The sequence below is a fragment of the Nuphar pumila genome, chromosome 2 (genome assembly GCF_984573655.1).
Source record: "Nuphar pumila chromosome 2, dmNupPumi1.hap1.1, whole genome shotgun sequence".
In the NCBI taxonomy this organism is placed as follows: Eukaryota; Viridiplantae; Streptophyta; class Magnoliopsida; order Nymphaeales; family Nymphaeaceae; genus Nuphar; species Nuphar pumila.
This window is the reverse complement of record NC_143250.1, coordinates 105475416-105497950: the sequence shown is the minus strand read 5'-3', so window position 1 is coordinate 105497950 and position 22535 is coordinate 105475416. Positions and strand designations below refer to the sequence as shown.

General features: G+C 40.7%; 2 protein-coding genes across 2 annotated transcripts; both read left to right on the top strand.

Annotated features, from left to right (window-relative positions):
• The first annotated feature begins 1405 nt into the window (after window positions 1-1405).
• Window positions 1406-7645, top strand: LOC149846560 (uncharacterized). Its single transcript, XM_089998068.1, has 3 exons — window positions 1406-1675; window positions 6988-7146; window positions 7421-7645. The coding sequence occupies exons 1-3, from the start codon at window positions 1542-1544 to the stop codon at window positions 7566-7568; spliced, it is 441 nt and encodes a 146-aa protein (XP_089854194.1). The 5' UTR covers window positions 1406-1541; the 3' UTR covers window positions 7569-7645.
• A 424-nt stretch (window positions 7646-8069) lies between these two features.
• Window positions 8070-21496, top strand: LOC149846559 (uncharacterized). Its single transcript, XM_089996408.1, has 2 exons — window positions 8070-8123; window positions 20171-21496. The coding sequence occupies exon 2, from the start codon at window positions 20392-20394 to the stop codon at window positions 21142-21144; it is 753 nt and encodes a 250-aa protein (XP_089852534.1). The 5' UTR covers window positions 8070-8123; window positions 20171-20391; the 3' UTR covers window positions 21145-21496.
• The last annotated feature ends 1039 nt before the right edge of the window (window positions 21497-22535 follow it).

Below are 22535 nucleotides of genomic sequence, written 5' to 3'. Positions count from 1 at the left end.
AAACAAAACAATATCTCATAAATCGATAATAGAAAATACATAATATCTTACAAATTGATATACAACAATTCAGCATAATATATTACAAATCGACAATAGAAAACACATAATATCTTACAGATCGATATACGGTAATTCAACATAATATATTACGGATCGGTATTAATAAACAAAACAATATCTCACAAATCGTCACTATAAAACATATAATAACTTACAAATCGATATATGACAATTCAACATAATATTACAAATTGATATCAACAAACAAAAAAATATTTCACAAATCGATACTAGAAAAAACATAATATCTTACAAATCGACATACGACAATTCAACATAATATATTACAAACGAAACAATATCTCACAAATCGATATACATGTTACTACAACCGCAATTTGTGTTACATTGCATATACTGAGTGAATGGACGATACCGGATAGGGTAGAGGCCCTTACTCGCATATGTGACCAAGCATTCTTGTCAACAGGTCCCAGCGTCTTACAAATGTCTTCAAGTTTTCAACCGTTGAAACGATGAAATCTACCTGAAAAAAAAAAACAACGCCTTAATGACACTCACGACGACATACGTTCTTCAACAATAGCACGATGACATGAAAAGGTATTCACAACGCTTTAATGACACTTGTTGGAATGTTTGTGCTTCATTGTTTTTTTTCATACTGCCTAACAAAAATGAAGAAAAGAATACTGTAAAAAGAGATGGCCGACAAATTCCCTTTTGACGCCTACCAATGATCGAACCAATTATTCGATTTATAGTTATCTCCACGAGGTAAAAATGAACCAGAAAAAGTTTTCTATCTAACACAAGGCAGAAACGAGAAGGTAGCCATGTGTTGTAGTACAAGCTAAAAACAAAGGCGGAACATGCAAATCTATATACGGGGAGCAAAAGGACATTTTCATCCAACGCATATCTATTTTATGGGAGAAAGCATATCTGCCTTTTTTATATGTTATTTTATTATAAAGTCATAGTGGACAATATTGGCATGCTAATTATACTAGGTCCCAAGATATTCCTCCGTACACAAAAGAACAAGCTAATTTTTGTTGCCGGGAGAACACACAACACCCTCTCGAGTTTGTGTCACGGAAGAGAGCTCCACGATAGCTTTACGGGAAGCAGATTGGCCATCCGATTTGCATTTTCAAAAGCTCAAAAGTCAACAAAACCACATGGCACTCATCCAAAATGCAAGCAGACGGTCAAGATGCCCGCATGAGCAAAAACGCTCATTTTCAGCATGACCTGATCTGCTTCCTTTACAACGAGCTCCTGTGTTTGCATAGCGGTGGTGGGGTCCGCATAAATACTTGGGGTTGCGTGCGTTTCCGCCGGAAGCCTCCCTTTTCCGTGACAAGCAAACGCCCTAACGAAATTGTCCCCCCCAAAAAAGGAAGGAAGCGTAGAGGAGCAAATACTCTAATATTATATAAAGTAGAAACCCGCCACCGTTCTTGCAGTCCCTCTCTAGTCACTGCCACCATCCATCTCTCCTCCTTCCCACAATGGATTTGGTTGAGGTGGATGTTTTAGACCCACACCCCGACATTCACGAACTCTTCTGTCACTACAATGCACTCTACTTCGAGGATGCCCTCGGCGCTTGCTTGGTCACATGGAGTTCCGGACGCATGACTCTGTAAGCACGATCTTTTTCATCCTTGGTTCTTGCCGAACTCTTGTTCTTTCTCTTTCTTTTTTGGTGTTGGTGTGGTTTTCTTGGAAATCTTGCATTACTAGTATCTCTTAACACTTGATCAGTGAGATTGGTGGGTTTTGTATCTTGGGTGGTCGAGATTTCATGTCCAATTGGACGTTTATCGGGAACGACCATGTGGGTGATTACGTTTTTCTGGTTTTATGTGATGGTGTGCATTGTCTTGAAGTGTACCTAAATGGGTTTTTCTTGGTATTATTTATACCATCATGTTTGGATTTTATTTTCCCTGTTTGTTGGTGTTTGTTGTTGGGATGATTGTATGATTGCAAGTTGATGCTTTTCTTTGTTGTTGGTGTTTGTTGTTGGGATGATTGTATGATTGCAAGATGATGCTTTTCTTTGTTGTTGGTGTTTTGTTGCTTTTATGATTTGTTTTTCTTTTGGTTTGTTTCGTTTTCTTGTTTTTGGTTATTGGGTGCTCGTGTGATTGCAACATGGTTGTTGGCTTCTTGTTGGTGGATGGATTTCTGTTTCTTGTGGTTTCTGTTTTTTGGAGCTAATCTTGCAGAATTTTTTATTCATGGTTTGTGGCACCTTTATATGATTATTACTATCGTAGCATTAGTTGAGCTTATATAGAGGGCTACCTGAATTTTCCTGTTCTGCAGGGGAGTGATAATGATAGACTCTGTCTTGTGGATATTGAATGTTTGCTGCATGGAGGAATCAGGGTGTGAATTCTGCTTCTCCTGTCCTTAGAGTGGAGTTGTTTTGATTTTCAGCAGGAATAGTTGAAACTAAGGTTTCAACGTGGAAAAGGATTAGTAGTAACATATTGCAGTGTAGCAAAAGGATCATGGTTGATCACAAAAGGATTGATTAAATTGTACACTTGTCTTTCTCAAAATTATTAGAAACCACTTATCAGCATTTGCATCTAGTATTCAGGGATGGTACTGTAAAATTGATAGTAGCAATGTACTGATATTGCTTGCTTGCCGAGTTTGGAGGAATTAGAGATTTTGGTTTGTATGCAAAAGAAGTGAAGAGGTCTCGCTGGTGACATTTGTATAGAGATAAATATGCCCAGAATAACTCCCCTGTAAATGCCTCAATCACAAATATGATGCCGAGCTCAAATGGATTATGGTGGATATTTGTTTACTTCCATTGAAGTACTCACGGGAACTAGCTGAGATGAGCTCACGTTAATGTCACTTGGTAAAAAATGCATATTCTTTCTTTTGAATTCGTGAGTAAAGTTCAGGGAGAAGTTCACACAGTTGAATAGCAATGGGTCCATGCAATATCTGTACTTCGTTGAAGTGTTTGTGTGGGTTTGTGTACACTCACACACATGCGTGATGTGTAAAGAAAAAGATTGGTAAGATCTTGGTCAGGGTAGGCATATGCCAAACATGAATACCCCTTGAAGCCACGGGCATAACACCTGGCATAGATACCCAATCTTGAGTGAAATAAATACCACGACTCCAGTCTTTTTCAATAAAATCATCACATTGTGATCATGTGAAGTTGTGGCACAAACTTTTTCCAGATCACTGAAACATCTTGTTTTTGTGGGGCTTACACCTGATTTTATGGCATGCACCTTCACAAGGGTCACAATCACAAGCCTCACGGCTATTACAAGCTAGTTTGTTGTTTCACCCGATGTAAAGCTCAAGTCTCAAGAGTATTGTAGACTAGTCTCATAAATTCATGCCTTGTGGCTACTATTGAATACCTTGATTGTTCATGTCCACAAGGCCGTGTTATGGAAATATGCCTGCAAAAGGCCTTGATTTTCCTGAATACCAATATATGGCCTACTTTGATAGCATTTTCTAAAATTTTCCAATATGAGGCTAAAAAGATAATATGTGTTGCATGTTAAAACTTTCTAGATTTGGATGCTACATTTTATGGTAGCTAATAAAATGTGATTAGCTACAAGTAAATGAGGGAAAAGTATTCTTCCAAGTTCCATGTGACAAAGGATTTATGGATAATACAAAAATTGTATGAACTGGTGGATCTAGTAAAGCTATGTTGTATATAAGAGGATATAGAACGGGAATCAAAATGGAGTACCCATGTGACATAGGCTTTAATCAGGTAGAATCTAATCCTTGATTCTCTATTTTGACTGGCTGCCTTCAGCATGGTATTGTGGCCTGATCTGATATTCACCAGAACCCATATTTATTTCATAGGTGAAACTAACAAGATTGGGATAGACCCAACTAGGTTATAAAATGCTATTGTTAGATTGTTATGGATCATAAACACCAATCTGTAAATGATGTGAATCTAGTCCAACCGAAGTTTGACAAGACTTCCTAAATAATTCGGATAGACGTGATCCAAACCAAATCTGATGAGTTTATGGTCCTGACTGCTCAATATGCTCGATACAGTGTTGCCCTATGCCAGTCAGTACTTGTGGTGTCTCCGCCTTGATTTAGCAAACTATTCAACTATAGTTGTGAGCTTCTCAAAACTATATCTATAGTCAAAAGGAGAAATTCATCTCCAACATATTCGCACTCATCCACATTTTCTTATAATCTTTTTTAAAATAGGTCAGATTTGGGTTGGCATCAGGTTAGAATCAAATCTGTGGCATGAAAAAGCTAAACTCCAATCTGTAAAAAACTGAATCCATTGATTCAGTTATGTGGACTTATCAGATTATATTGAATTATCAGATCCACAGTTCATCATAATCTGGTCTTTAAGCCCCCAATTGGTCCATTCTAAGAGATTCATTGGGGGCACATGGAAGGAAACTTACATTAACTAATATAAATGATATAAAGATATGAGGAAGGATGATTTCTGAGTGACACTTTTAAAGGCTGAGTTTGTTTTTAAGGCTAGTGGAATATACAGAAGTAAATGATAGAAAGAAGATGGATATGGTGATGGTGTTATTAGGCAGGGAGAACCTTTCCACATCTTATATGATCCAATGAATGAAATTTCACTTCTGGCTGTTGAGTGAGAACCATGTGCTGATTACCTTTTTGTGCTTGGAGAAATAAATAGTGTTGCATTCTTGTTATTTCAGGAGATGTGTCTTAGCTACACTTTATTCAAGTATTAGACAGTAAAGACATGTTACATTCATGTTCTGTTTCTTTTCTCTGCAAGTGTACCATTTCTTTCTTTAATTTTAGTTAGATTTATGCCTTTTGTGCATATTGGCACCGAATTCTGGGTCCTACCCTGTGTGACATAGTTACACGTATAGTTACATAATATGCTATGTTATATTGTCAAAGTTATAGGTGTTGGTGTTTGATTTCTTGAGGCTTAATGTATATTAGGAATAACATACATACATGCAGTTCCATAGTTATAGGTATATAAACAGGCAAACACATATGTGAAAAAAGTTAAATTTGAACTGCGAAGATACAAGGTAAAAATTATTTGGAAATTAAACTGCAAAGAGAGATGGTGTCAAACTACCAACATAATGTGTAAGACTAGATGTCAATAAAATGCTGGAATTTATTCCTTTTTATTTAATTATTCAAATATAACTGTAAAGATATGGTTTTGATATGAAGTCATCAAGATGCTCATAATTTTTTTCAAAATTAACAAAATCAACCATACAAAGCGTGTTTAAAGCCAGGAAAAAAAAGCCCAAAACTAATAAATTAGACTTGAATTCTCAATGAGATCAATATTGGCACCTAGAAATGCTGATGTCAGTATTGGTGTCACCAAGTGTCATATACTAACATATATCTAGCTGGTAGAAGTGTTGAGGTGAGATAGATGTCAGATGATATGAGCTAACTGATATGGTGTGGGGTATAGCATGTTATATTTGTATGCTTCTCTGCTACAACCTAATGTGCACACTATAGGATTTGAGGAGCCCGTTTGAAGACGTCCATCTCATCAAATTGCATGGGAGCCACCCAAGTTCTCATAAATGTGAAAGTTAATGTGTTGCATATTTTTAATTAGGTGTCTTTTGACTTAAATTTTTTTGTTAACAAAAAAGAAAAAAAAGAAAAAGAGAGAATTCTGCACCCTCCCCTTCATTGTTCTCTCTCTCTCTCTCTCATATCAAGCACCCCCCCTTAGGTGTGTCAAATCAATGGGTTTTGGTTAGATATCTGATCAACTCGAACTTCATTAGTAGGTTATTTAACTGGGTCAGATTTGATTTGTATTATAGAATCCAAATAGATATGAATCTAGATATGGTTTCTAGTGTCACACAATCATATTCTTCTGGGCTGTTAGGGTTTGCGAGTACAGCAGTCAAACTCAAAGTTCAGCCACAAATCTATGTGGAGATGGTCCTTCCATGACAAGGAAGAAAGAAAGCATGTTGAAGTTGGTATGAATGTTTTGGTTTTTCTCTTTTTCTTTTTTGTGAGAAGTGAGCATCAATGCAAAGTAAGACATGTATCACTCTAGTTTAAGTTAAAGAAAATAGAAGAAAAAGGAAACCTTGCCTAATTTTCATGTATTGAACTGTTTCATTATGAGAGCTTGAATGACATTGATTTAACATGCAATCTATTGGGATGAACAGCTCCAAACAGGCTCCTCACAAGTTCTACAATATGGGCTTTCATATCATAGTGTGTGTGGCCCCAAGGGAGGTTGGCGTAGTGGGGTAGGGTCTTGGCTGCTAGATGGGCAGTCAAGGTTTGATTCCCATGGGCATTGCCCCTCTGCGCAAGCCAATGCATAGCATAGGCCCCGGGGCCAGGGGTCCTAGCCTCGGAGTTTTACGCTGCTGGCACGACGACCGTAGGTATGGCAAGATGAGCAAGCACGACCAGGTCTTCGTGCCAGGTGTGGTTTCTTCAGGTTATAAATCCAAAAAAATATCATAGTGTGTGTGTGTGTGTGCATCTGTGTTTGTAGTCTTAATCATAGTCTTCTAATGTGAATACGAGATGGAATGGATTCTTTCACAGTACCATCATTCGAAGTGCCATCTCCTCCCAAAGTGGATTTCTCCTTCCTAGGACTCGGATCTCTATATCTGGTAAGCAGATTTCCTGATAGCAATTTAGGCCATACCAGATTACTAAGTCCAGGTTTAACATGTTATTCATTTAGAACACATGTATTTAACATGTTATCTCCACTGGTTAGCTTTTTAGCATGATAGGGACTGTCTATGATCACCATGCAGGAATTTTGATCTCTTCCCATCGTGCGTGCAGTCCATGTTTAACTTTTCTGTGCTCACTTTGAAATCGTTAACATGAAAACTATACTATGATCTGACTTATGACTGTTAAAAACAGGTGTGCAGGCATCTGCTGTTATATAGATGGTGGTTGCTGTGAAATTCGTCTCTCTGTGCCATTATTGAAGTTCCGATCAAGTGTAGATCTCAAGAACACTTTATTGCATGAAATGATTCATGCGTATCTGTTTGTCAAATATAAGAACCATGACCATGGGTAATTCTTGTGAAGATTATAGTGGTTTGGAAATGAAACCTCAACCTGGGACTAGGATAATTCTCAAGTGGAATGTGATCAGCACTGACTCAGGAGGCCGAATCTCCTGAGTTGCAGTGAAGATGTCACAGACTTGTTGTATGTCTTGCCTTGCACAGTCACTTTGAAATGCCAAAGTCCCTTGTTGAGTCGAGAGTCTTAGTGCTATTGATTATGATATATTAAGGAAGGATGATTCTCTTCCTAACAACAGTTGCATGTCCTGATTGATCAGCTATCATGGTAATGAATTCCAGAAGTTGATGAAAGAAATTAACTGCAGCACTGTGGTTGATTATCAGGTTAGTTTCTTCTTCTGGATTTGGTTATTTAGATTTGGCATGGCAGTTGATGGCCTTGATATTTATGCAGAGACCTCCTAGTGGTTACAACATCACCATATACCATAATTTCTATGATGAAGTTAATAGTTACAGAGTCCACCACTGGATGGTAATGTACTTGTATTCATGTGTTTCTGATGAAGCATTTCAAGAAACAAAGTGGATAATAATATCGTGCAGCCTATTATGTGATTGGAGAGTTGCAACCGTCCAAAACATTTTCATATATTTTCTACCATGCAGTGCAAAACTTGTGGTGATCTTATAAAGCGGGCCATAAACAGAGAACCTTCAGCAAATGATTGTATTCAAAAAGTCAAAGAGGGTCAAGTTTGTAATCATCCATCGTGCCATTGGCACAGGTAGAGTTCTAACATTGACTCGTTCAGGCATTAAAACTATATCAATTCAATCATCTTATCGTTCTGGAAATATCTACCTAGACATGGAGATATCCTACTGTATGTTCTTCAATGCATCAGTATCAATTTGTCATCATTTTCTTCTGCAGCCACAAACGATTGTGCAATGGTAGTTATGAGAAGATAGCAGAGCCAACTGGATATCAAAGGAAAAGATCTAAGAGAGGCCTAGGTAATAGCATTTCTTGATATTTTCTGTCAGCTTCATGATTACTTCTTTGGTGGGCGTCTCTGATTAATTTACTCAAGTTTGTATTTTTATGGATTGTTTCATTTTGGTATCTCACTGCCTGCTAGAACTCATTACCAACTTTATATCTTGCTAATTAACAATTCAACATTGGTAACCTAATGGTAAAATTGTACGTTTATGGTGGGTTTCTGACCTATCATGAATTACTTTTTCTTTGTCCATAGGTTTTCTTTTATTTGATGAACCTGAGAAAGTCAAATTACTTTCTAGGGCACCACATGTTTTTATTGGTATCCTGCACAGCAGCATAATGATGGTGTGTATGCTTTAAAGTTAACAGCATGGTAGTGTGTCTGGATCTTTCTCCGAAACAGGTTTGCACGTTGCATGGCTTTGGTTGTGTCTTGGTGAAGGAGGCCATATATCCAGTTTATGGTTAATCGATGGGCCAATTTGTTTATAAGGTATACATCAGGTGTCTAGCAAAACGTATAGTTTGTTATATCAGTTCTATGCCAAATAACATTTCTATATCTCAAGAGTTAAGATTATGAATTGAAAAGGTAATTTATTCACCAGAATGTCAATCTCTTTTTCTTCTTTTGTGTGTTTACTAGTAAAGTAGCCTAATATTAAGAGATAATGAAACAGAAAGGCGAGAAATCAGATTTGTGACTACTAACTGCAGCCCCTCTGTGTGCGACCTACTTTGTACAGTTGTGTCTAGAGTCTGCTTTGTTTTGGTTGAGTATTGATGTAAAGTGTCGAGTCACTTGTAACTTTCTTCGGGCTGTTAAAATATAGCTTGCGTATGGATCTGGATCCAGATCCATACGCATGGTATGTTAATGAAACACATGTTGTTTTACTCTCATTAATGGCATCCTTGTAATATCTCTGATATTACAAGGATAGTTGTATATTTGCTGCATATATAAAATGGTTAGGGCTTGGAGGTCGAGCATTGTGAGCCGCCCCAGCCATTGTGTTCTCTCTCTCTCTCTCTCTCTCTCTCTCTCTCTCTCTCTCTCGCGCGCGCGCGCGCCCTGTTTCCTGTAGATGTTGTACCAGATATAAAATCTGATATGGTATCAGAGCGCAGGTCATCCTGTGCGTGAAGAATCTTTGAAACAGCAGCAGCGTGTTCTTCCTTTCACAGATCGTGAACTGCGTGTTCCTCCTTCAGCGTGTTCATCGAGATGGGGTCAGCGTGAACTGTAGAACTCCCTGTGCGTGAAGAAGTTCTGAAACAGCAGATCTCCCCTTCTGAAACAACGTACTTTCAGCGTACCAGATATAAAATCTCTAGAACAGCAGCAGCGTGTTCCTCCTAACAGCAGATCTCCCCTTCTGAAAGTTGGTACTTTCAGCGTACCAGATATAAAATCTCTGAAACAACAGCAGCGTGTTCCTACTTTCGCAGATCGTGAACTGCGTGTTCCTCCTTTCAGCGTGTTCCTCCTTCAACGTGCTCATCGACTGTGTTCATCCTAAGTTCTCTCTTTTTTGTTACTCTATCATCTGTGTTGGTTCCCATTTTTTTTTTTTAACACATCACCGACTGCTGTTTCTCTTTTTTATTTCAAACCAGTTTTGATTCCACAAGTTTCCTTTCCTTCCTTCATTGTTGTTTTAGTGTTCTTTGGGCAGCATTTTAGTCGTACAAGTATCTGCCTTATTACAGTTTACTGATTGATTAAGTGATCTCAAATCTGTTTATTTTTTTTCATTCATCTTGTTTGCTTATTCATTATTCTACTGATATGGATTACTCTTCGTCTTCATCATCCGGTCTCTCTGCCAATTTCTTGAGTCAGCTTGTTACAGAAAAACTTACTCATTCTAACTTTTTGACGTGGGAAAGGCAAATCCTTCCTTTTATACGGAGTCAGGATCTCGATGAACATTTGGATGGTTTAGTTCCTATACCACCACGGCTTATTTTGCAGGAAACCAAGGATGAGAAAGGTGACACAATTACCATTTCCATTAGGAATCCAAAGTATACAGTTTGGAGGAAGCGGGATCAGTCTTTAGTTGCTTATATTACGTCAACACTCTCTCAAGAAGTGTTGGTTACTCTTTCAGATGATTGCACTGCGGCGGATCTGTGGAGTAAGCTGTCACAGACTTACTCTCAGATATCAGAATCCCGAGTTATGTTCTTAAAAAATGAATTTCAAAGTTTGAAGAAAGGCTCCATGACAGTCATAGAATACATAGGCCGCTTGAAGAGTATTACTGATCAATTGGCTGTTGTTGGAAGTGCTATTGCAGATAAAGATAAAGTTCAACAACTCCTCAATGGATTGGGTCCTGACTTTGACATGTTTACCACAACTTTATCATGCCTTCCTCACTTGCCCACTTTTGACGACCTCCAAGCGAAACTTCTCCAGCATGAGATGATTATGAAGCAAAGGGTAGAAGGAAATGAATCAGCTCGTCCTCATTCAGTTTTGGCCATGGACACTTCTGTAGGTTTTGGATGATGGAATGGAGGGCATCAAGGAGGCAGAGGCCGCAGACGTTTTGGGCAGGGAGGACGTGGTATCTTGCCTACACTTAATATTTCAGGGGGTTTTAACACAGGGAATCAGAGGAGAGTGCCCACTTGTTTCTTATGTAACAAAAGAGGACATGTGAAAGCTGATTGTTGGTTCAATCTACAGAATAGAGGAAAAATAAACAAAATCTGCTGTGGACACAAAAGGGCTATCCACAGATGGGCAACAACTTTTGTTATCAGCATTGTCACAGATGACGATCAAGCAAAATGAACAAGGCGAATGGTATGTTGATTCAGGTGCCGCCACGCATGTTACGGGTAATGCGGGTAAATTATCTCATTTATTGCCTTGTTTTGAAAAAGGTAGTATAGTTACGGGAGATGAAACTTATCACTCCATTAGTCATACTGGCAATGCACATATCCTTATGTCAAAGTCCTCACTTCACTTGTCCAATGTCCTTCTTGCTCCTAATATTAAAAAGAACATTGTTTCTGTAGCTAAACTTGTTGACGATATGAATTCTTCCGTCGAATTTACTCCCTCTTCTGTTTATGTTAAGGATCTACGAACGAAGGAGACGTTCGCTAAGGGGGAGCGACAAGGAAACATGTACGTCTTCAAGGAAATTCCTTCAGTGTCTTCGTCTTCAGTCCCAGTCCTCCAGTTGAAGTCGTCCAAGCATTCTTCAGTGTCTTCGCCTTCAGAGTCTTTGTTTTTTCCTTCATTGGCAGTTTTTAATTCATTTTATTGTAATAAGCCAGATATTTGGCATAGTCGTTTGGGACATTGTAATCGAGGTTTCGTTGAAAACCTTGTATCTGATGCTCTCCTTCCAGAGTCTAGTTTATGTACATTTTCTGATAATAATAATAAATGTTCCTCATGCGAACTCTGCAAAAGTCATGTTCTTCCTTTTCATATTATAAATAAAAGAGCTTCAAAGCCATTTGAGATTATTTGTTCTGATGTTTGGGGACCCGCACCTATTCCTTCTCTTTCTGACAGTCGTTACTATGTTATCCTTATTGATTCCTATTCCCGTTATACTTGGATATATTTCTTAAAACACAAGCATGAAGTTTTTCAAATATTTCGGGAATTTCATTCGATGGTCAAAACAAAGTTTGCTTGTGATATTGTGCATTTACAATGTGATGGTGGAGGAGAGTATTCATCGAACGAGTTTATTGCCTTTCTTCGGGATAAAGGAATAAGTCGACAGGTTTCTTGCCCTCATACTCCTCAACAAAATGGGGTTGCAGAGAGGAAACACAGGCATATTGTTGAGAGCGCGATGAGCATGTTACATGATAGCAATATGCCCGTTAGTCTCTGGACAAAAGTTTTTCACACATCTGTTCATATTATAAATCGTCTTCCTATGGCACTTTTGGATCGGAAATCTCCCTATTATACTTTATTCGGGCAACATCCCTCTTACGATGAGTTGCGTGTTTTTGGTTGTGTATGTTATGTACATATTGATTCATATCTGCGAAATAAGTTTCAGGACAAGGCTGTCAAGTGCAGATTTGTTGGGTATGCAGATGAATACAAAGGTTATCGATGCTATGATCCCACTACAAAACGTATTAGGACCTCCAGAAATGTTGTTTTTGACGAACGAAATTTTCAGGTCAATGACTCTGCAGCCTTGTCATCTCGAGAATTAGAAGTATATGATTCATGGATAAGCGCAAATCTTTTTGCTAATACAGGAGAAACATGTCAGACAAATTGTCCTTCCTTCGGCTTGAGTAGGGAGTTGAATGACTCACAAATACATGTTGAATCATCTTAAGTTGAGCCACCCCCAGTAGAACGCTTCTCTGGGCAGGTATACACTAGACGGGACAAAAATACAGAGCCGAGAAATGTGGAAAGCATCGCCAATGATCCGGCTCAAAGGCCGTCACGCATTAAGCATCCTATTCAACGATGGGTGAGTTATGAGACCTTCTCCCTTGATTTCCAGTTGTTTATGTCTCAGCTCACAAAACAGGCTGAACCCACTTGTTTTAATCAAGCTCTTCAATCCCTTCATTGGACTGAAGCTATGAATGAAGAAATGGAAGCCCTTCATGAATGCCAGACTTGGGAAATAGTCCCTCGGCAAGAAGGAAAGAATGTAGTTGGCTCAAAATGGGTTTATAAAACAAAGTATAAGCCTGAAGGAAGCATTGACAGATATAAGGCACGACTTGTTGCTCGAGGATTCACACAACAATATGGTGAAGACTACGATGAAACTTTTAGTCTGGTAGTCAAAATGGGTACTATTCATGTCATCATATCTCTAGCAGTCGATCGAGGTTGAAGCCTTAGCCAGATGGATGTTAAAAATGCATTTTTACATGGAACTTTAAAGGAAAAAGTATATATGGAGCAACCTCCTGGTTATGCCGAGAAGGATCCTACTGTCTGGGTGTGCAAACTAAGGAAATCTCTGTATGAGTTGAAACAGGTGTCCCGTTCCTGGTTTGAAAGTTTCTCTATGCAAATTCAGAGTTATGGTTTTAGAAGATGCTCTCTGGATCACTCACTCTTTATTTGCCAAAAGGCAGACATTGTTATACTTCTTCTTATATATGTTGATGACATTGTGATCACTGGGAGTTCAGATAATCATGTGCAAGACGTGAAGCAGTTTTTAATGAAAACTTTCAAAATGAAAGATTTAGGGGAGTTGAGGTACTTTCTTGGTGTGGAAGTTGACAGACACATTGACACTCATGCAACAAAAATACACTCTTGACCTTCTGGAAAGAGCCGGGATGACGAATTGCAAACCAGTCAGTACTCCTAGTGTATTACATCAAAGGCTGAGCTCTGAAGATGGTCATCTTTGTGTCAACCCTACTATGTATAGAAGTCTCATGGGAATGTTACAGTACTTGACCTTTACCAGACCTGATATAGTTTATGTTGTCAATCAGGTATCCCAGTTTATGCATGCTCCAACGGAGGGTCATATGGAAGCTGTGAAGCGCATTCTACGTTATTTAAAAGGAACTATAGGAGACAGACTTGTTTATTGCAAGAACGATAATTTGCATAGAGGACATGAACTCATCACTTATACAGACGCAGATTGGGCAGGAGATCCAGATGAGAGACGATCTGCCTCTGGATATTGTGTATATATTGGACACAATTTAGTGTACTGGAGCAGCAGAAAACAAAAGGCAGTGGCACGATCGAGTACAGAGGCTGAATACAGATCGATGGCTGCAGGCACGGCAGAAGCCACATGGATTAGACACTTATTGAGTGATCTTGGGGAGACAATTATTCGATCTTTTCTTCTATGTGACAATCAAAGCGCAATAAACATTTCATGTAATCCTATCCAACATAGCAAAACGAAGGACATTGAGATTAATCAACATTTCATACGGCAGAAAGTCGAGATGAAGGAGATAGAACTACGTCATGTTCGAACAGAAGATCAAGTGGCAGACTTTTTTACCAAGGGGTTAACAGGACGTCAATTTTGGCTATTGAAGAGCAAGTTGTACATGATCCAAAATCACGTACAACTTGAGGGAGGGTGTTAAAATATAGCTTGCGTATGGATCTGGATCCAGATCCATACGCATGGTATGTTAATGAAACACATGTTTTACTCTCATTAATGGCATCCTTGTAATATCTCTGATATTACAAGGATAGTTGTATATTTGTTGCATATATAAAATGGTTAGGGCTTGGAGGTCGAGCATTGTGAGCCGCCCCAGCCATTCTGCTCTCTCTCTCTCTCTCTCTCTCTCTCTCTCTCTCTCTCTCTCTCTCTCTCTCTCTCTCTCTCTCTCTCGCGCGCGCGCCCTGTTTCCTGTAGACATTGTACCAGATATAAAATCTGATACGGGCCACCCATGTACTTTGGTTCAGGTTGATAAATACCCTAAAGCATCAACCCGTGTATCTGAACTGTAACGAACCCTCAGGCAAAAATGTGAATGAATGCAAATGTGAAGAGCATTCTTTTGTTCACCCTCGTTGTGATTGCTTTCGAGTGATTGTGATTTTCTTTCCCTCTCTATTCTCTCGCTCTCTTGTACTCTCAGTTGTCAAAGCTTCCATAACGACAAGCGAGCGACTGGAAGGCTTGCGGCGGTAAGGAAGGACCGTCGCGCCACGCTGATCTATTGAAGAAGCAGCCCCATGATAAGTGGTATCAAAGCCCATTCTCGAGCTGAAGAAGGGACTCAGGAGTCGGTGTTGAGAGACGCGCCGACAAGCCGCGATTTGTGAGCAAGACATTACGGCACACAGTTACAACTTGCGGAGCACCAAAGGAAATGAGGTTGTCGAGGCCGAGGAGATGGGTTCACCTTGAGGCCATGAGCAGATGGCTGCGATCGTCAACAGATTAGTGGTTGATGTGACTTCGCACGAAGTGATTTCAAACGCAGTTGAGTCGTTCGGAGGACTAGACAACGAGGTGATGAGCCTGCAAGAGCAGGAAAACTTACTGATGGGATAAGTTACTTCGCTGACTACGACAGTGATCATCGTGCAGACTGAAGTTGAGGAGCTTAAATTGAAAAGTCGCACTCTGCAACGGACTGTTACCCTCAATAGCAGAGATGATGATAGGTCATCAAAGATAAATGTGTCGAGGCTAGCTTAAATTCAATGGTTTCAGAGATAGAAAGGCCAGAGAAAACTTTCTATTCTAGGTGGAAGACTACTTGGACATTCAGAATGTATTGGCCGAAGACCTCAGGGTTAAGGTGGCAGCAACTCTACTCGACGGAGATGCTATTATCCTGGTGGAGACGAAAGTGTAGCGACATGAAAAGGTGCCACTGCGTAATTGATACCTTTGAAGTCTTCAAAAATGAACTACGAAACTACTTTATGCCAAAGAGTGTACAATGCCAAGCTTATCAGATGGTGGCAGAACTCAAGCACACTGGAGACTTGATAGACTACATCAGGACATTCCAAAAGCTCATGCTAGACGTACCCAATATGCTGGATGAAGACAAACTCAACTGGTTTATTGTGGGACTATAGCCCTGGGCACAGTCCGAAGTAGAAATGAGTAATCTTCAGACTTTGGAAGATGTGTATATGACGACCGAGCGACTGGTGGATACACAACGCAAGCCTTTCACTCCATCGACTAAGGCTGGGAAGAAGTCGAACCACGGAGGTAAGGAGGATCGACGCGACAATAAAGACGAATTATTGACTCAACATTATTCTGACAAGAGGCATAATTATAAAAAGCACAACAATAACGGCAACAAAGGGCCGGTTGTGACTTGTTGGTTCTGTGGGGAAAGACATTGTTAGGCAATGTCCAAAGTGCCATAGGCCAATACAGTGCAGGCAGAGAGTAGTGACGCCGAGGTCGTGCAACCAAGGATGATGAAAGTCATGCAGACGATCAGCGCAGTTAGAAGTTGCACAATCGAGAGCATGCCGGTTAGCAAAGAGCTCATCTATTTAGAAGTCATTGTGAATGAGAAGTCTACTACGACAATAGTAGACTCCGAGGCTATGCATAACTTCGTCTCGCAGGAAGAGGCAGAGCTGTTGGGCTTGAAGCCTGGGTCAAAGCAGAGGATCATCGAGACGGTGAACTCTGAGACCAAGCCAATTTTTGGTGAAGCAAGAGATGTAGCTATCCAAATTGGGAGTTGGGCCGACAAAGCCAACTTCTCAGTGATGTCCCTGGATGACTTCAGAATGATTTTGGGCATAGAGTTTCTTCGCAGTCAGAATGTGATGAAGTTGCTGAAGTTCAACTCGTTGACAATCATGGGGCCAAACTTTTCACTCTTTGAGGTAAGTCATGTTATTTGTTGTGCAATTGAAAAAGGATGTCAAGCGTGGAGATCAGACATTCCTAGTCGTTATGTGCACCGAAGAAGGGAAGGTGGAAGCAGTAGTGCCATCGACCCTTTCCCCACTACTGGCTGAGCTTCGGGGAGTGATGCCCCCGGAATTATTGAAGTGTCTACTGTCGAGATGCGAGGTCAACCACAAGTTAGAGTTGACCCCCGGAGCAAAGACCCCTACCATGATCCCTTATCATATGGGGGCGGCTTAATTGAAGGAATTGCACAGGCAGTTGGATGAGATGTTGGAGGCAAGCATTATTCATCCTTCTAAAGCATCTTTTGTCGCTCCAGTACTCTTCCAAGTGAAGCATGATGGCTCCAAACAGCTATGTGTGGACTATCATGCGTTGAACAAGGCCACAATGAAAAACAAGTATCCATTGTCACTGATAGCAGACTTGTTCGACTAGCTAGGCACTACCCGTGTATTTTCAAAGCTATATCTGCGATCGGGTTACTGGCAAGTGAGGATTGCTGGCGGTGATGAGCCCAAGACGACTTGTGTCACTTGCTATGGTGCCTATAATTTCCTAGTGATGCCCTTCGGGTTGACTAATGCTCCAACTACATTCACGACGTTGATGAACATGATTTTCTACCCTTACTTAGACAAGTTCATGGTAGTCTATCTCGACGACATCGTAATTTACAACAACATGGAGGAACATGTCGGGCACTTGCGAAGTGTTTCAGGTGTTGAAGGAGAATGACCTCTATGGGGCGTGGTTTGCTGCGCATGGACGAGCGGAAGATAAGAACTATCAAAGAATAAAATCAACCAACCAAAGTGTCAGAGTTGCGATCATTCCTTGACTTGGCTAACTATTATTGGCGTTTCATCGAATGCTACTCCCTCATTGTTGCACTCCTCACGGATTTGTTAAAGAAGAATCGGGTATGGCTCTAGATAGGAGCCTGCCAAAATGACTTCGACGATTTGAAAAAGGCCCTGGTGAGGGAACCAGTGCTGCGATTGTCAAACCACTCTAGACCTTTTGAAGTTCACACAGACGCCTCAGACTTCGCCATCGGCGGAGTTATTATGCAGGAGGGTCATTTAATTGCCTATGAGAGCCGAAAGCTAAAGGATGCGAAGACCGCTACATAGAGTACATGTGTGAAATGATGGCTATCATGCACTGCCTCAGGACTTGGCGATACTATCTTCTAGGTGCCCAGTTCGTCATCAAAACGGACGTCGCCATGAGCTATTTTCAGACACAGAAGAAGTTGACACCTAAGCAAGCTCGATGACAAATGTTTTTAGTTGAGTTCAACTTCGCTTTGGAGTATAAGGTGGGAAAGACCAACATTGTTGTTGACACTCTAAGTCGCAAGGCTGAACTGGCGGCTTTGCAGGCGGAACCTTCTTAAGTTTACTTGAAGGGCGCATTGTTGGACTGCATCCATGAAGGAATGCAATAGGAAACAACAATGCAACACTTTGTCTCTAGCGCATGCGGAAAAGACTAAGTGATTTTGGCTATGGGACGACATCCTTGTGACTAAAGGGAGACGCATCTTCGTGCCGCGGTAGGGAAGCATTCGTAGTGAATTTCTTAAAGAGTGTCATGATACTTTATGATCTGGTCTTCCAGGTCAGAAGCAGACCTTAGCACTCCTTGAGCGCGGTTACTATTGGCCGTAAACGAGAGACGACGTGGAGGGGTATGTACGAACGTGGCTCGTTTGCCAGCAAGACAAGGAAACCAACCAGAAGACTGGCGGCCTCCTTAAGCCTCTACGTATCCCAGAACGTCATTGAGAAAACATTTTCATGGACTTCATTGTTAGCTTGCGAAAGGTAAATGACTTCAGCTCTATCTTGGTGGTGGTGGACCGTTTCTCTAAATACGCCACCTTCATCCCAACTTCCAAAGAGTGTCCTGTAGAGAAGACGGCGGAGTTGTTCGTCAAGCATGTCGTGAAGCACTGGGGTATACAAAAAAGCATTGTGAGCGATCGCGATGCTCGTTTCACAGCAAATTCTGGTGTGAAGTGTTTTGGCTACTCGGCTCTGATGTACAATTTTCAACAAGTTTTTACCCACAAACCAATGGGCAGACGGAGCACATCAACTAACTATTGGAGCAATATCTTAGGCACTTTGTTAGCGTCAATTAGAAAGACTAGGTAAAGCTTCTGGACGTGACCCAATTCTACTACAATCTTCAGAAGAGCGAGTCTTCAGGCCACAACCTGTTCAAGATAACCATGGGACCGCAGTCGTTGACCCCTCACACTCTAGCCACGTAAGAGAAGGGAAGGTCATCCTTTGCCTATCATTTTGTTCGAGATTGGCATGAGCAGACCGAGTTGGCGAAGGCATTTCTTCATAAAGCGGTCGAGAGGATGAAGAAGTGGGCGGACAAGCACCGCCGTCCTGCTGGGCTCTGTGTTGAGAACTAGGTGTTGATGAAACTCTATCCGGATCACACATGCATCTTCCATGAACGACACCACAGACTGATCAAGAAATACGAGAGACCATTCACCATTACCAATAAAATGGGTAACCTAGCGTACAAGCTGGACCCGCCCCCAAACTTCGAGGTGCACCTGGTGTTCCACGTGTGCAACCTGAAACCGTTCCATGCGAACGAGGGAGATCCGAAACGTAGCGTGTCACAACGCACTCCTATCTTGCAGAGGGCCCCGACAGCACAACGGGCCAAAAAGCGTCTCAGCAAGATCCTTTGTCACAAGATCAATTACTTGGGCAAAGCGAAGAAGTGGTGCAGTGGGAGGAGACAGCGAAGTCGATATGGGAGTCAACATTCTGGATGAAGAGCCACTATCCAATCAAAGTTAGGGCCTACCACGAAACAGATGGCACCAAGGGTGGCGCATGACTTGAAGGGGAAGCCTGTTCCCCTGCGACCTACTTTGTACAGTTGTGTCTAGAGTTTGTTTTGCTTTGGTTGAGTCTTGATGTAAAGTGTCGAATCACTTGTAACTTTCTCCGAGTCACCCATGTACTTTGGTTCAGGTTGATAAATACCCTGAAGGGTCAGCCCGTAGATCTGAACTGTAACGAGCCCTTAGGCAAAAATGTGAATGAATGCAAATGTGAAAAGCTTTCTTTTATTTACCCTCGTTGTAATTGCTTTCGAGTGATTGTGTTTTTGTCTCCCTCTCTATTATCTCACTCTCTTGCACTATCAGTTATCAAATTTTCGCAGCGGCAAGCAAGCGACCGGAAGGCTTGGGGCGGTAAGAAAGGACCGTCACGCCGTGCTGGCCTATTGAAGAAGTAGGCCCGTAACACTGTGAGTGCTGTGGAGAATTTAGCTTACAGATTCCGACTGATGACATGCTCAACATAACTTAAAAATAAGATGTAAAAGAAATAGTAAATATGATCTGCATAGTCTGAGAAAAGATCTATATAGTTTTAAAATGCCATTCCCGGTTGTGAATGTAAGCAGCATGAAAATTTTACTTTAAGGTAATATGTGTATTCTCACTGAGGCGCATTGGAGGACAAATTTCATCAATTTAATTGCTATTTTCTCACAAGTTCTTTTGTCTCTACCTTATATATCTTCCTTTTCCAGCATAAGAATTGTGTCTAAATTTGCAATGCCTAATATTACCTTGGAAAGCAGGATTGAGCTAATCATCACTGATAACAAACTAAGAGTTTTCCCACGTACAGGTAACCATGGCACTAAGACTGGCAGTGCAAAAGAATTGGACGGTAATGATAATAAGAATACTGAAAAAGTTAGCTCTGGTGCTAAAGCAATAGGAAAAAAGGAAAATCCAGATTTGCTGAAATACAACACACTAGATAAGTTTTACCCAGTCCTCAAGAACGAACCTGAAGCTGCACTGTTACAAAAGCATGACTCTTCTCCATCTGGGGAAGACCATTCGATGGTGGATGAGTTCAGTGCGTTGGGTGACACTGAAGAGCGTCCAAAAGGCATATCAAAAAGAGAGCACCCAGAAAACAGCAGAATGCCAGTGCAAGCAACAAAGTCCACTAGAAGAATGCCAGTGCGAGCAACAAAGTTCCTTAAGAATTTTGTCTCAGACAATAAGTTCATATCCTCAAAGAGGAGAAAGCAACAGTGTAGAGAGCAGAAGAATACTTACACCGTTATAATCCAATGGAAAAGCTGGTATGCATATGAAGAAGATAGTGATTCTGCAGAACCATTAATAGATAAAAGAACCGAGAGGAAAAAGAAGCAAAAGAGTGATGGGAACTTCAGAAATTGTTTACTCCGAAAGGCTGACGGCCTTGGATTGAATAGATATTCAAAGGGTTCAGCAGAAGAAAGCATGGAAACAGAGCATGAAGGCAGATTGAATTATAATTACAGTTCAAAAGATGAGGCAGATATGTCAGCTGATCAGGATTCTAGTGGAGTCAGAAAAGATGATAATTCTGGAGCTTTTGCAGTCATTAGTCTGGGGAATGTTTCAGAGAACATTGCGAGCGCCTACCATGCCAAAGCCATGAATAACGCTCAGCATGGTGTTTCACTGAGCCTGCAGTCCCAGAAATATGAGCGAGGGGCGTCACATGCAGGTGAAGGAAACAGTAGATTCAGGCACGTGAACACAGAGCTCAGGGACCATACTATTATTGAGATCTCTGACAGCGGATCTGGAGAAGAGTGATGTGATCTTTTATAGGGGAAATGTGTGTTGATCAGTGAAGGCGGTGCTGAAGAGCTTTTTTGGATGAACCAATGTGTTTTTGTTGCTTTTTGGGTGGGTAAGTGTTAAATTACTTTGGATATAACTTGGGCAATTGAAATATGTTGTTTTTGTCCAATGCCCAATTTTGGTACACCTCAATCTGTAAATAGAGAATGCAGACCGATACTTTCTTATGGATAGTGATGAATTAAACCCATACATCAAGTATTACAGATATTTTGCTTTCTGGTATTTGGTAATGCGCTTGTGGGTAGATTGGAAACCCCATTGATATAAAAAAAAGGTAAATAAAAGGAAAACCAATCCTATTACAGATATTTTGCTTTCTGGTATTTGTTAAAGCGCATGTGGGTAGATTAGAAACCCCATTGATATAAAAAAAGGTAAATAAAAAGAAAGCAGATCCTATTTTGTAATAACAAAGAATTGAATAAATGAAATTGCATTTTTCTGATAAATCAATATCTGGTTGCGTAACAAGAGAAAATGCCATTCAAATTTTTTACAGAACATTCCGATTTAACTTGTAAACAAGTGATTCTTTATCATAATGATTAAAGTTGGCATACAAGAACTAAGAAGACAGGCAGTTGCTCCACTAGCGGTATGTACATCAACCATGAGAGAGAGAGAGAGGTTTCCTCTCAAAGGCCTGACCAGGGTCTTCATTGTCAGCAGGGTAGGCGTTGAGGGCTGTAACCATTGCAAAAGCTGGCCCATTCCGGCACCTCCTCTGTATCTCTTCAACAGAGTTTGGCTCCCCAGAGAAGAGTGCTTCCACCGAGCCATCCCTCCTGTTCCTGACCCAGCTCTTTGGCGTTCGCCACCGTCCAATCCCTGAAGCGCACACCTTGAACCCTCCCCTTAATGGAGACCTTCACCTGTAACAAACACCAACTATTACCATTAAAACAATCAGGAGAGAGAGAAGGCATCACAGTCTTGATAGGCATGGTGGAGTTTGGTGGTGCAGGTTGTGAGTGCCATGGTGAGTGAGTTCATGGGCGCCTGGTGATTGATTTTTTTTATTTTTTTTATTTATTTTTAATAATGGGTGGAATGTAGAGATTTCTTCTCGTTCCCCAGGTTGCATTGAAAGCTATCACACGTTTGTTTTTTGTCAATGGCAAAGAAGGCCCTATATGAGGTTGGGCCTTACTTTTTTTCTTTCCGGAATTATCCTCAAATGTTCTACCAACTGTCCCTGTTGTACACGTGGCAGATCCAAATTTTGCTTTGATCTTTAACTTAGTGTCATATTCAACTTTGATTTCCATAAATAATAAAATTATTCAGGCTATCATGTTATAACTCGAAGAAACTGCACCCGGTACGAAGACCTGATCGTG

What these genes read in the sequence shown, in the direction of transcription:
- LOC149846560 (XM_089998068.1), top strand. Translation starts at nt 1,542, where the DNA reads ATGGATTTGGTTGAGGTGGATGTTTTAGACCCACACCCCGACATTCAC. An exon ending in AGTTCCGGACGCATGACTCT is followed by an intron (nt 1,676 to 6,987) that starts GTAAGCACGATC and finishes TGTTAAAAACAG; the next exon opens with GTGTGCAGGCATCTGCTGTT. An exon ending in TATAAGAACCATGACCATGG is followed by an intron (nt 7,147 to 7,420) that starts GTAATTCTTGTG and finishes CTGATTGATCAG; the next exon opens with CTATCATGGTAATGAATTCC.
- LOC149846559 (XM_089996408.1), top strand. Translation starts at nt 20,392, where the DNA reads ATGGTGGATGAGTTCAGTGCGTTGGGTGACACTGAAGAGCGTCCAAAA.